At 38.5% G+C, this 15108-nt stretch overlaps 1 protein-coding gene across 2 annotated transcripts in view; it reads right to left on the bottom strand.

Annotated features, from left to right (window-relative positions):
• Window positions 1-1212: 1212 nt before the first annotated feature.
• Window positions 1213-15108, bottom strand: part of PRRX1 (paired related homeobox 1) — a 75097-nt gene continuing 61201 nt past the window's right edge. The window contains exons 3-5 of one of the 2 annotated variants that reach the window (XM_008053692.2): window positions 14651-14832; window positions 10699-10770; window positions 1213-4564 (exon numbers count right to left, since the gene is read on the bottom strand). In XM_008053692.2, the coding sequence (XP_008051883.1) occupies window positions 10716-10770; window positions 14651-14832 (237 nt within the window). In that variant the 3' untranslated portion in view covers window positions 1213-4564; window positions 10699-10715. The remainder of the gene's footprint in view (window positions 4565-10698; window positions 10771-14650; window positions 14833-15108) is intronic. The other variant, XM_008053691.2, reaches the window with a different exon arrangement.

Here is a 15108-nt window from a genome sequence, read left to right as displayed (position 1 = left end):
AAAAACCTTCAATGGATCTCTGTGGTCGGAGGAAAAATCCAAATTTCTTTGTCTGACAGGCAATCCCCTGCAAGATTAAGGCTCAGTTTCAGTCTTTAGTAGTTTCTTCCACTATGCTTTAAAGTACACTCTCAGCCCAGCTCGGTAGCTCAGCCTGTAATCCCGGGCCTTTGGGAGACTGAGCTGAGTGGATTGCCTGAGCCCGCGGGTTGGAGACCCACCTGGGCAACTTGGTGAGACCTCATCTCATCAAAATGAGCCGGGCATGGTAGCGCACGCCTGTAGTTCCAGCTACTTGGAAGGCTGAGGCAGAAGGATCGCCAGAGCCCAGCAGGTCAAGGCTGTGGTGGCCGGGAGCAGCCACTGCACTCCAGTCTGGGTGACAGAGTGAGACTCCAACTCAAAAAAAAATAAAAAATAAAAAAATAAAGTACACTCTCCATCTCACCCAGGCCTGTCTTGCCACAGTTCTCTGGACACAGATTCTTCATTCCCACATCCTTGTCTTCATCCCTTCTTCTCCACTTTCCCATCTGAAAAGCCATCACCTGCTTCTCACCTATCCAGATCCTTGCTGATAAATCTCAAGTCTCAGTTCCTCTAGAAAACCTTTTGTTCACAGTGTTTTTTCTTCCTCTGCTGGGCTCTTTCTATAGACTCCATCTGTGTGATACTTATTAAGGTATTGTCTTTAATTGTCACATAAAATTTTTCATATTAGAGTTGCCTTATAATCAGATTTTGATTGGTATAAAAACAGAATCTATGTCTTACAATTTGGTTTCCTATTTTCACCTTGGCCATATACTTCACTCTACACTAATGAGTGCTAAAAAATTATTTTGCTATTTCTTTATTCCATAAACAGTGGTGCTTTCCCTTTTTTTCCATATGGTATCTGGTATCTTGGGTACTAAAGATATTTGTAAGAAAAAAATGCTAAACTCTCAAAAAATTTCACTCTATACTTATCCATTATACTAATAAATGTCTCCCCTTCCTCCCACCATTGTCTTTGTTTTGGAAGAACAACAGATTATTTTTCTGTTTTATAAAAAATATAACAATCTGATAAAAGTTCTCTTGTTTATCAACCCTTCTTATCTTCACTCTTGTGCACGTAATTGCAGATCTTAAAAGACCTATGCTTTTAAAGTTCAAAGAGAAAAGTAACAGCAGACTCAAATGTATACAACAAAAGACACAGTAGTATCCTTCTTTCTTTTATTGAAAAGGAATCATTTCTATTCTAACGCAAACAATGTATATTTTACATCATGAAGCAAGATATAATTTACATATTACATTTCTTATGAGATCTTTATACCCTAAATGTCATTCCCTTTTTTATTAAGTCACCTCTTCTGGTTTAATTTAATCTGCCAAGTACCCTACAGATCAGCATCTTGTTTGGAGAGAGACTGAGGACACAGGCAGACCGTTCTATGTATGCATCTGTATCTGGGTGTAATGATGGTGAGCAACAGGGGTAAGTCTTGACATTTGTGGCCCTCGAGTCTTCTGCTGACAACTGACTTAACAGCCAGAAGGCTGCTTCTGCAAATCACATATCAAACTTGTATTTAAAAAGACATCAATGATAAATGAACAAAATGAAGTGCCTGTACTACATGTATACTTCTTGATCAAGTGCTCACATAATAGATGCTTGTGGTATTGGTTCACCAGCAGTGAATGTTTCTTTGACTGACCAGCACTGGCTACTGTGTGGTATTCCCAGATATCACTTGCCTGAGGCATTGGATAAAACCACCCAGTTTCACCTACCATTCAGGTTTGTGGGTTCAGGCTTTTCTGTTCACCACTGAAAATGAATGTTTAAATTAATGATTCAAATGATTTTGTTTCACATGTCCCTCTATCTTTCTACTCCCTTGTCTAAAACTCGCCCCTTCTTAAAGAAAACCTTTCCATGTATGATCTTTGTTCCCTGCATAACTCAAATCCTCTTTTAACCATTCTCCCCAAACTCCAAACTTCCAAAGTTCACCAATTTCTTGGATTACATTCATTTCACAAGTCAAAGAATGTTTCAGTCTTTGAGGATGTACTGATACCTCAGAACTTGATAATCCACGGCAATGAATGAAACAAAAGAGTGAGTAGGAACACTCTTTAGGAGGCAAGTAATGTGTGTTATTCAGCCAGCCTACATGACCTTTCAGCAAGAAGTGTTTTAAAAGTGGGTTAAGGGAAGAGGAAATCAGTTGGTGAAAGCAAAATGCATAAGATGGGCTTCTTTTTTACTTACTATTGAAAGAAGTACAGAATCAACATTTGAAATACATTTTCAGATTGGTGGCTGTTAGACTGAAATAATATTGCCATTAGTTCAATCTGATATGCCAAGGGAAATATGAATGTGTGCGCAAAGTGCATCTTAAAACCCAAATTCCTGACCTGTCACTCACAGTACAAAGTTGGCATATTTGGCCAAAATCAATCTAAAGGTTTTAAATCACTCATAACTAAGAATTATTAGAACCAAGCTGATCAGGAAGAGAATATAAGTTAAAAATGTTAGTTCTATGTGTTTTAAATTATTCTTTGGTTAGTTGGTGTGACTTTTGAGCGATCTGAAAATATAAATCTATTTCTCATTTCCAAATATAAGGTTATAAGTATGTACAGCAAGGTAGCATTTCCTTACTAGAAAACAAGACTTCCAGGTACCATATCATTCCATTACATTGTACACTTTTATAGTCCCTTTTCTCCCATGGCTACAAAGTGCTGGACATACAGAGAATACAGGAAAGAATAAAGGAGCAAATGAATAGAGCCTCACAACACCCCTGTGAGGTAGGTAAGTATTGTTAAACCCATTTTACAAATGGGTAAACTGAGGCACAGCATGGCAATGTGGTTTGGTCAAGTCCATCTGGCAAGTTACAAAGGCATGGCTGAGAATGGGAACAAAGAGGAAGGAACAAAGAAAGATCAATCCTGGCTCCCAGCCCTAGACACTAAAATTTATTTCAAAACATTAAAAAATAAATATATCCCACAATTGCCTTTTAAATTTTGTAATTTAGACAAACCTTCAAGTATTCCACTTAAACATGTGTCTTCCAGATTTGTGTTAAGTGAAGAAAGGGCAGATGACTATGGTTTTCCCTCCTTTCTCTAAGTGCAGTTCCCGTGGTAGGTCAGATGTATCAGCATTCCACCAGGGCTCAGGCTCAAATATAAGAGCATTTTTACAGCCGCCAATAGCTTATAGTTCATTTAAAGCCCTAATATGGGAAGTGAGCTCTGTTCTCAAACAGCTGCCCTATCAATTGCTTTATGGTTTTAATGAAAATTTTGTGTAGAGAAAGAAAAGCAGCAAGATCCTTAATTAATAAGTCTCATCACTATAGAGATAAGAGCAGTGGTGATGATGTAAATTTTGCTTTTAGTAGTGTTTGAGAAATTGCAAACTCAAGCTTGCAATATTTTATATATATAATATATAAATATATACAGTATATATATAACTGTGCATCTGACTACCCTTAAGGCACCAAAGAGATGTAAGCATGCCTTTTACAACTCAGTTGTTGTGATTCTAGAAAAATGAAAAATATTTCTTCTATCCAATAGCCTGGGACAGCAAATCATTCAGACAACAAGTAACTTTAACTTAAGATGGTTGGTGATTTGGGTGGGGTGAGGGATGGTGGTGATGATGATATTATAATCTATAGCTTACAGCTTAACTCTAGAGCTTATATCTAGAGCTAAGAGCTTAGAATTAGTCAGACACAGTCAATTACATTGGATCAGACAGGCCAGTGACCAGATAGATGTTATACACATATTTTTCCCCAGAAGCTGATGAGAAACCTTGACCATGACCAACAGAGATGGTGACAATGAGAAAGGAAGCTACGTTCATTTGGCACAGATTCTTCAGAGAGACTTTGGCCTTTTAAAAGCTCCTAGGGCTTCCATAGAGGAAACTGGGAAGAGGACAGGGTAAGGCACTGAGGTCCCAACAGGTTAATGAGGAGACTAGAGGCAGTCATTCTGGAGATATATATGGTTTCTTTGGCTGCTGCAGATTTTTTAAAACCTCATACAATCATGGAGGTGGGTGGGCTGAACCTAGCTGAAGAAGCTTGGAGTATATTAAGCAAAGCATGAATAGAAAGAACAACAAAATCAACACACACAGAAACAAGTGATGGTGGCATCCCAAAGGGAGGAGGAACATTGGCTAACTAATTTTCATTTTGCTCCTCTCCTGCTTCTCTCTGCCATGGTCCCAATATTTTAGTTCTGTTTTTTGTTGTTGTTGTTGTTGTTGTTTGTTTGTTTATGTTTTACTTTTTTTCCCCCAGCAGATGAAGAAATAACAGAGCAGGATAGGTGTCTTATGGTTTTTGACTTCTTCTTAGGCCTGTTTAATTATTTTTTTCCTCAGTTGACTGTTGGCACCTGGTTCCTCTGTAAACTATATTCCTTGGCCTTCAGTCTCAGGTTGGCAATGCTGTTGGCCATGTTGATGCCCTGTGCAGGGCTACTGTTGGCACATGTGGCAGAATAAGTAGCCATGGCGCTGTAGGGACAAAGGAGAGAGCAGGGAGAATAACAGGCATTAGTTTCATGAAGCTGCAAGTCCGTGCCCCAGATGGATGCATTCTTGGGATGGGGGCAGGCAGGGGCAGCTAGGTTAGACTAGATGACCTCTAGGGTCCCATACAGCCCCGGCTTTCCATTTAGTTAAGGCACTTGGAAGAGAGTGGCCATGTTTTGAAGAGCAAGGGAAAGTGATAGAGAATGAGGTGAGGGGAGGAGTAGTGTTTGCTGTGTTGGAGACAGTGAGTAATGATTTATTTCTGGGGTGAGGGGAGAAAGTTGCTCAAGTTAACTAGCAGGTGTTTCATCAGCTGCCTGATTAAAACAGTATTTCTTCTCTCCTTCTGCCTAACTTCCCAGTCTGTGGGGGCAGCAAGAAAGAGAGGCAAGTATTTGAAAATGAAGTAGAGGGAATTGCACTTCTTCATTGTTGATAGCTGGTCTTAATTCCGACCATTTTAGATAACCAACAAATACCATAGTAAATAATGTGTTTGCAGAATCAGTTAAATAACCCAAGATAACTTCTCTGCCATTCTTGATTCATTGGTTGATAACTCCAAGTATTTGCTGAATCAAAAGGTTCCTAACCCATTGGCCTTGATTTTATAACCTTTCTTCAAAAGTATTAGAGTAGCACACACTGCCTTTGGGGCCCATTATTTTGGAAATGATTAAATCTCCCAGATAAACTATCAAAGGCTCCCGTTTCAGTACTCCTGACGTCAGAGTAACTGTCTACCACTGTCCGTATTTCTGAGAAAAACCTCAGGTTGTTTTTCATTGCCAGAGATCATATTTAAGGCTTAGGAACATTGCTGGGCAGAAATCTGTCATTGGTGGGTTTCTGCTAATTGCATCCATGAATCCCTTTTAAAGAAAAGGTTTCATAGACCTAGATGCAAATTGCTCTTTATACTAAATAGTTAAAGGAGTACTCATTTTAATTAGATGAAAATGTTTCTAGTTTTTTCTAAGATTAACAAAATCCCTTTCAACTAAAGGTTTGAAAGAGATAGACTTACAAGTGGAATGATGTGTGCTTGTCTGTTGCCTGCATTCCAGTGGAATTTTGTCAGCCACACAGGAGTTTGTGGTTTGAGGATCAAGTGACAAGATCAGAAAGAGAAAAGCAAAGCTACTCTACGAATAGAGAGAATATATCATTGATACTTATTTGGGACACCACATAGTCAAGACATATAATAACCTACTTCAATTCAGTTACTAGCAATTAACTCAAAAAAAAAAAATAAGTTAAAGAAACATAATTAGCTCCAAATCATTAGGTTTTTCCAGAAGTACACATCTTTAATTTAAAATCCTTATGGCACCACCATAAATATACAGATAAGTGTGTGTGTGTGCATGTGTGTGTGCACGTGTGTGCACGTGCTATGGCACAAAGAGACTCAGAAAGATTACAAAAGAATCCTATTTTCTTCTATTTCATTTCTGCCTGCTTCAGTCTTACTCATGATTTCTGAGTAGATGACCTTAAACCTCTAGACAAGGTTAGGTTCTCTTACATAGCACCCCATACTTTTGCTTTTAGTATTCGATTCCATTTTAATTAGTAATTCATTTGTTATCTATCACTGTCCTTAACTATATGCTCCCTAGATATCACATCTGCCTTGTTCACAACTGTATCCTCAGGTACAGTTGATACCATACCTAGTACATATTCAGTGTTCAATAAAGTGTTTAGTGGAGAGACAGATAACTGAGATAACTGAGAACTATCTAGATAGAGTATGATTAAACTGATTCATGCTTAACATAATTGGTCTCTGTCATCCTGCTATGAGTAATTATTTCTTTTAAAAAATCTTCCCCATATGCTTTTATTCTTAGGATCTAGTCTTTGTTGTTAATTTTGTTGTCTTAATAGAAAAGCAAAATCAGGAGGACATGATGAAAGCAGAGGCTGGTGATTGTGTATTCTTGAGTCTGTTAAAAATACGTTCACACTAAAAACTGAACAAATATTAGTACAGTTTAGACTAACACTTCTACTTCTGCCTACCAAGGGACAGAGACAGTAGAATCCCCAGTTAAGTAGGTAGATTTAAATTAGAAATGAGATAAATGATCAGAACAGCCCATTAAAATGGACATGTTTTGTAAATGTACCAAGAGATGTCATTTATTTTCAAAACCCGTGTGTGTGTGTGTGTGTGTGTGTATGTGTGTGTGTGTGTGTGTGTATTTGTGTGTATAATCATGGAGTTACTATATAAATTATATGCTTTCATTCAAAACCCTACCAGAAATTTATGCAAACTAATAAAACCTATAAATTCAGTCCTCTACATATGAACCTTCAAGTTGTGAGCTTTCAAAGATGTGCATGTGTATTCATTAGTCTAATCACATAAGTTAGTTCACATGTCTGGTGTACTTGTCACATGCATGCATCTTCTACAAGTGGTTGTGTTTTTGTGTACTTTACTGTATTGTATAGAGTACAGTAGTACAGTGTCTTCATTTCAAGCCCAGACTGTCCAGAAGCAAATGTGAAAACAGCAGTGATGTAGCTGGTCTGCTAAGTAGTGCCAAGTGATAGACACTTGGACTTTGTGTTGGACTTATAAACAAATGGACTTACAAATGCACTCTCAGAACAGAACTTATTCATATGTAGGAGACTTACTGTACTCAAGAAATTTCTAGACAATACCAAAGAGCCAAAGATCTAAGTTGCTATGGAAAGAGATTGCTGGATTTGGGAAATATGCCTAAGTCTTAGATTACTATGAAATCAACCAAATCTCCCTTTTCAACCAGGTTTCTGTGAGAGAATTAAGCCCTAAAGTTAATGTACAATTAGTACCCTTCTACACACATAGGAAAGAGCTGGAATTGTGAGTTATCTACATTATTTGCTAAGTAGTGAGACTAAATTGGTTTTTAAAAATAGAAGGCTAAAACTTCATGAGAAAGCATAAAGAAAAATTCTCGGCCAATAAATTGTAGATTGTCATGAAGTACTGTGCTTTTAAGTACTTGGCCTAATTTTATGTTTTTTATCCTTTGAGATTCTGGACAAGCAGAGTCCTATTTAATAGAAACTTACCCTTTCTTTGATAATCAAAGGTGTATTCCATTTCCTTAGCAGACAAAAGGAATTGGAAACCTGGGCAGGGAAGTTTGTGGAAGATGCTATTACTGTTTCCCAGAAATATCTACTATAGTGGTGGTAGCACGTTTGTCTACTGGACAATTATTTTTACTGTAGTTACTTCAGAGTCTACTAGGTTTACCATCTAATAGTCTAGTCTGAAAACTTGGAAATATTGTTTCTTTCTCTAATGCAGGCCACACAGTAATATTCCAAATGAGATGAATGCTGATCCACTTTCTAACTCAAAAACCAATTAATGAAAATTAAGATCATATCTTGTGCTGGAGATTGGATATTCACCAGACATTTTATACTTAAATGGCAGCCTGTGTTTCCACAGTATAAAACAGTGCCCTTGTCCAATTATAAGGTGATGCTATTATAAGATGGTTTAAGAACACCATTGTGTTAGCAAGTCTGTGAAAATTCCTTATAGATAACGCTCAAGTTAGTGGAGTGTGAGGATGAAAAAGAATTTGGCTTTAATGAAAGAGTTTTGCAATTTCCTCGGAGCATGATAGGTAATAAATTTTCACTTGCTGTTTAGGAAAGTTATAAACTTTCAAAATATTGGCCTAACTTATTCCAACATTCCATAGCCATAAGAAGCAGAATAAAAGAACAGAAGCCATCTTACTTCATAGCCTCTTAACAAAGGTTTAGAATATATAATCCTATGAATAGGGATTCCAGTGGCATTTTGAGTACATGCTAAACAGTCTGTTTTCCCTCCTGTCATTTGATGTAGGTCTAGTTTCTCATCTCAAGCTAAAAGTGCTGTATAGGCAGCAGTGAGCAGTTCTTTGACAGACCTGAGACAAGTAGGGTCTTGACCCTGAAAATACAGAATTAATGAGTGGGTCCTCTAAGAGTAGCTTAGTTGTGCTTTAAACATGACATTAGAAGTAATAGGGAGAGGACCGACCTCCTAAAGTGACAACAGATGCAGGAGAGCCTTGAGTGGCTGCCAAGCTCAAAGGCTGTTCATAACCACCTGCTTTCCATGTCATGGAAACTTCTGGAGTTTTACTTTAGGGAAAAAAAAAAAAAAAAGATCCCTGAAATGTCTTCTCACAAGACTGCACTGATGGGAAATTAACTATTTTCAACCAACTTATAGGACCATTCAGAGCTTTAAAATGACCACTAACTATACAAGATTAAGCCTTCTGAGAGAAAAAGAAGAGATTGAAACCAAATGATTTGTATAGAGTAAGCACATGATGGCAACCAAGAGTCTGCTTAACAACAGTCAGAAAGCCTGCCTACTGGTCTTGCCTTTCGAGCAGAAGCCATTTATTCCTGGAAGCAGGGTGCAGACATGAGCTGAGTCCTGGGACTGAGTTCCTACAATTTGGCTAAAGCACATTTTTATTCAGTTTTAGTAAAGTTCTTTGTGTCTGTGACCAAGAAACAACATTGCTGAATAAAGTGCATTGAGAAATTAGAGATTAATAAGAAATGCTTGCATCCAATCTGTTGATTCAGCAAGTCTGCACTGGAACAGAACAGAGCTGACACATTTAAGTCAGCCTAAAATTTTTCCATCTCCTTATTTGGAGATTCCTAGCAGATGTAGCACAACCATAGACATCAGAATGCTAACCACCAGCAGCGTTACAGTACTGTTTTCACTGGGGACAAATTATTTTTGATCCTTTCAAACTACCCTGAAAGGTAGTTGTGAAGGGAAAAAAATGTTAAAATGACTGCCAAACATCAAGGAAGTATAGAAAATACGATTTGTACGATGATTTTAAAGCCAGGAAACGTATGGACAATTGCCTCTCTGCTTTCTAATTATCCATAGTGTTAAGTCTTACAAATCACAAAACAATTGAGGATTACTTGGGGAAAAAATAATACTTGACTCAATTTTCAACCCCAACTTTGTTTTCTATTTTATTTTTTTAGACAAATGATGACAAGCTGTTTAAAATTTCACCCCAAAGACAATTCTGTGAGTCCAAGAAACCTGATTCCTTCTGAGATCCTAAGGTTTTACCAACACAGGGTTTTCTCAAAGGCGGTAGAGCTTACAGTTTTCAAGACTCTGTGATGCATGGAACTTGGAGAACATCTCTTTGGTTTATTCTTTTGTCAGTGCAAGAACAACGGAGGTTTACTTGCTTCATCTAAGAAAATTCAGTACCAGCTATCCTAGGGAGATTTACTTTTAAAGAGAGCTCCATAAATCCTTTTGAAACTGATCTTTTTTTATTCAAATAACCATTTATCACTTTTGTTTTTAAAATCAGAAGTTGATTTTTTAAATGTGTATTTAGCTCTTAAAGTGGACACACTTGGGCCACATTTCATTAGTAAGCCTTCAGTTCACACTACATTTCCAGTGATCCTTTTGCTATTTCTACCTTTTCTTTCTAGGCATGTTTTATATATCAAACTAGAAAGTCTATTCTTGCAAGAAGCTTTTTTGGTATTTTTCTTTTTTTGGAAGCGCATATTGCTTACCTATATGTTCCAAACACCGTTATGAGACAAGCAATGGAGAAACTACCATTAGCTTAATTTGAGGTACAAAGCTACAGAAGAAATCAATCATCCCACTGGTTTGAGGAACAGCAGGAGCCAGGACAAGAACATAGTTCTTTGAACCCCTGCCCCATACACTATAGTCACCTAAAACCTCATTCTTCAAAGCCCAGTAGCAGCATCACCTGGGAACAAGTCAGAGCTACAGAATCCTAGCCCTGCCCTAGATGCAAAGAGTCAGAGTCTACAGGGTGACACCATCCCAGGAGATTCCAGCTGCAGCAATCTTTGGAGAGCCCTACTCCGGGCTAGCATCGCGCTACCCTTCATTATAAGGACACATTTTCTTGCAGATCTGGTTTCCAATAGTATTCCTCGTTGAGGACCTCACTGCTTAAATTTCTAGGGTTGCAGCCCCCACTTTCTTAAGCACACTTAATTCCCACATAAACCCTACCCCCAGCAGCCACCCACTTCCCCCTCTGACAAGTTACCTTTTCAGTGTCTTCCGTTAGAATCCGTTATGAAGCCCCTCGTGTAAACAACATCTTGGGAGGGACGAGGATCTATTTTTGAAAGTGTGAAAGGGAGAAATGAGCCAAATGCGTTCAGCAGATGTCAGGCAGCACCGTGACCACGATCAAATGAGGGGAGGAGGAGAAGGAGGAGGAGGAGGAGAAGGTAGGGAGGGAAATTGTGGGCAAGGATAGCTGGCCACTCTCACTCATCACTAGCTTTCTTTTAAGCCTGGCCCTCCCTCTGGAAATGGCACTCCAGATAAATACTGTGGAGCCAGCCATTCATTATCTGCCTCTCCTGGGGAAGGGGATGTCTGAGAAAAGATTTCTTGGCTACTTCATTTAAAATAGCTGTCAAAAGTCTAGGACTTGGATGATCACTGTTACCCAAGAGGCAAAGCACTTCAAGATTAGTGAGTGTGAATAATTCTGGTGCTTGTGTGTGCTTTCGTTCTCACAATTTGCCTAAGAAAAATAGTCATGAGTTAACAGTGGGTGTATGTGCCAAAAACAAGCTTCCTTCAACTGGTCACTGGTGGATAAAGAAGACACCTGCCTGGACAGCAGTGTATGTGTTAGGAAATGCTTTCTCCCTCTGGTGACTCAGTAGTCAGCCTAACATCATCACCTCTAACATGCTCAAGGAAATGTATGAGGTGCTATAATTAGAGCAAACTACCTGGCCCAGTTTGCCAGGGACAATCTCAGTTTATGCCTGTTATGTTATAGTGTAATTATTAATAGTACTCCCCTTTCACTCTCAAAAATGTCCCAGTTTGAATGATAAATTATACAGTCACCACTCTAGATGCAAAAGACACCCAGAAAATAAAATGCGTTGGCCATTTTCCAGCCCATAATTCTGACCATATGCAAATAATTGCCTTTGCACCTTGTTTTTCTCCTTTCTTTTTCCAGGGGAGAGCTGTGGAAGTCAGCAAACTATCTCTAGAAAGACTGTCTACTCATTGTTCCTGGGTTGTGTGACCAAGTCACCTAGGATGCCTGCACAGCCCAGAATGCAGACCTCAGTTGCAGGCTGGCTTCACTGATCTGAGACAGACCTTGAATCAGAAAGGGATACCTACATAGTTTCCCAACCTTATGTTTTATACTGATTTCAATACAATGCAAGGTTTAATCTGAATAAATATGTAGTCGTGTGGCCTAATATGTCTAATAAAAAGTGGATCACAAGCATTAGTTCTAATTCTGCTTGCTGAAGCCTTAAACTTGGGCATGTGTTCAGTCTCTTCGTTGGAAACAGAGTAAGGACAGAGCTATCACATAGGAGTGTTTCAAGATTTAGCCAAGAGAAATGCCTTTTAATGAATGTCACATGTGAGATAACTAACTTGACAAATAGTACCAACAGGAACAGCAAGTTAATTTTCTGTAACACAATAGGTCTATCATTTTCTTTGCTTCTTATCACCTGTATTTTTTATATCTCCTGAACAATAGTTGTATTTCCTACCAAGCTTCAAAGTGTGAAATCATAACATATTTCAGTTCTAAACATAGCAGAAAAATCTCCAAGTAACAGAATAGCTTTTTGCCACTTTTAGAAATTAACCAAATATAAACACTTCAGTCAACATTGAATCAAAAAACATTATTATTGATTAAATTGCTGCTTTAAACCATTGCTTTTCTACTTATAACTGAAGAATAATTTATTCTTCATACAGAATATAGACAATCAAATTCTATGATAGTGTTTTAATTAATTTTTTACAAACTATGTAAGCGAGAAATGATATCAAAGCATACCATGAAATTAGTAAAAAGCATCAGGTTATATGATTTTAAGTGAAAAGAGCAGAATACAAAATCAGATGTACACTAAAGCTACACCTATATAAAATATTTAACTCTAATAACAAAAATGAACAAACTAGTTATGTCAAGATTGTGGAGTTATGGGTGTTTTTTAAAATGTATCTCATATTTCTACATAATCCTTTCCATTAAAATAAAATATTTCCCCAAAGTCACACATAAATTGCCACGTTGATAATTTCAGTTAGATGCCCATAGACAAAGCACATGTGAAGCAGGCACTGAAGCTAGACCCTCTGCTGAGATCCAGGTAACTACTTTAGTTCAGGAAGAATTCCACCCCATTCACGCATGTGCTGAGGTCTGCCTCTCACTGGTAGGGACCACGTGGTGGCCATCTGAATTGCTTGTGTGAGGAGATCCTATACAGGACCCAGGCAGAAAAAGGTGCAATACTTCCTGGTTGTGATCAAATTCAAACCAAAAATCTTGAAACATTGGGCTCTGAACCACACCCATTTCCTAAGCCATTCAATGGGTCTATGGATTACCAATATTTATAAGAGAGACAAAACAACCTTCCATTTGTTTAAAATATTAAAGAATATGTGATTTCACAATGGTCTTCAAAATGTGTTTTTAGTAAATCCTATGAGAGAGGAGTCCAAACATTAAGTAGGACACACAGATAAAACGAATCTTTCCGGACAGCAAGGTATATCTTGTCTGAGGGTGACAGAGCCCACAGCAGGACTTTCCTAGACATGGGAGCCCTATGTAATAGGACCAAAGGAATTCTGGCTGATTTCTCAACAGGGAATATAAAACAAATTTCCAAATACATTTGTGGAGTTTCTCTCAAGGAATTGATTTGGAACAGAAAGAACATTTAGGCGAGGCTTTTTGCTCTGATGAGAGCTATCAACCTTTGGAAAACCTCTGCATTTCGTACACATGATATTTCATGTCAGGAATTCAGTTTCAACTGGGACATAATTTCCTATAATTCATTTAAAACCTCTCCTAAACCAAGAATTAACTTATATGCCAAAAAGGCAAACAAAAGCATGATACATGAATTTGTGAATACTTCTTCCTCTCCTGAAATCAGTCAGAGAAACCATGTAGCCTTGATCTGTTTTTAAAAAATACTCAGGTTTCTGTTCACAGAAAGGCTCCAGATTAATCCATTATAATAGGCACATGTGTCTCAGTTTCCTTCTGGCATTAACCTATATTTTCTGAACACCACAATAAACAGAGGTTAAAAGTCTCTCTAAGAGATTGAAATGTACTGTTATGTGTTTCTTCAAAAATTTTCACCTTTTTAATATAAAAGTTTAGTGTAAATTATATTTTTATTTAAAAGAAACACACACATGTGCATGCGTGTGCATGCGCACACACACACACACACAAACACACACACACACAAACTGACCCCCAAAGAAACCTTCGGACAAGTGGATAGGAATTAGCAATAGAATAGGAAGGCATTTGGGATCCTAAGAAATCTTCACCTACTAACAAAGAAATGTGGCCATGAAAGCGATCAGAATGAATTTGGGTTTTCTTTCCTTCTTTCTCTGTCATAGACTCTACCTCCCTCCCTTCCTTCCTCCCTCCTTCCCTCCTTCTTTCCCTCTTTCCCTCCCTCCTCCCTCCCACCCTCCTCCCTCCTATCCTTTTTTTAAATTCAGAATCAGTTGTCAGACAGAACGAATTCTGTCTTCAGTCCTACACTTGGAGCCTTACAAGTTAATTCTCTACTTGAGCATAATATAACAGATCTATCTTAAATTTGGAAATGGGGTAAAGGTTTGTTCCAGAATGGTTGCAAGAGGAACACTGGGCACAGCTTAATGATCTTTTCTTTCAGATTCTTCCTTATCTTTGAAACCTTTGCAAGAGTTCCTGAGTCCAAGAGGTGACTGCTGATGGCCTGCCCCTGTCTCTTCTGCTCCACACCCTGCTCCTGGGGCAACTAGTAAGCTCCTGTGAAAATGTGGGGATCTCAGCAAGTTGAATGTCTCTGAAGAGGTTAACCCAGTAAGAAATGGCAGGCAACCACACAAGCAGCTGTCGTGTGACCAACAGCTGAGAAATGTGTGGAATTGGAGCAAGGGAGAGTGGGCCAGTCATTCACCTGTAAGGAGAAGCTGTCCCCCAGGAGAGATAATCGGTGGGTCTTGGAGCAGGACGAGGTACAATGGGCTGCTCCACAGCAGTCACGTCCCCTGAGTAGGATTTGAGGAGGGAAGCGTTTTTATTGGCCAGCATGGCTCTCTCATTTCTGCGGAACTTGGCTCTTCGGTTCTGAAACCACACCTGGAAGATTGTTTGGAGAAGAGAAGGCATGAGGTGGGAGGAGAAAAACAAAAAAAAAAGGTTACACTGAATAAAATCCTGGTTAATTTTACTACATAATGCCTTCCCAAGGAAGATCTAGGATAGATACAGAATTCTTCTCAGAACAATGGAAATATGCCACAATCTTTCCCTGGTGGGCCATGCCTTAAGGGTCAAGACTATCATAACAGGACATGGAAGTACTCAGTAACCAAGTATTTAGAGATGGTATCTGTGGCCATTCCACAGGGCAGC

The sequence above is a fragment of the Carlito syrichta genome, unplaced genomic scaffold, assembly GCF_000164805.1.
Source record: "Carlito syrichta isolate Samal-C Ts95f unplaced genomic scaffold, Tarsius_syrichta-2.0.1 Scaffold288373, whole genome shotgun sequence".
Lineage (NCBI taxonomy): Eukaryota > Metazoa > Chordata > Mammalia > Primates > Tarsiidae > Carlito > Carlito syrichta.
This window is presented reverse-complemented; position numbering and strand designations above follow the sequence as displayed.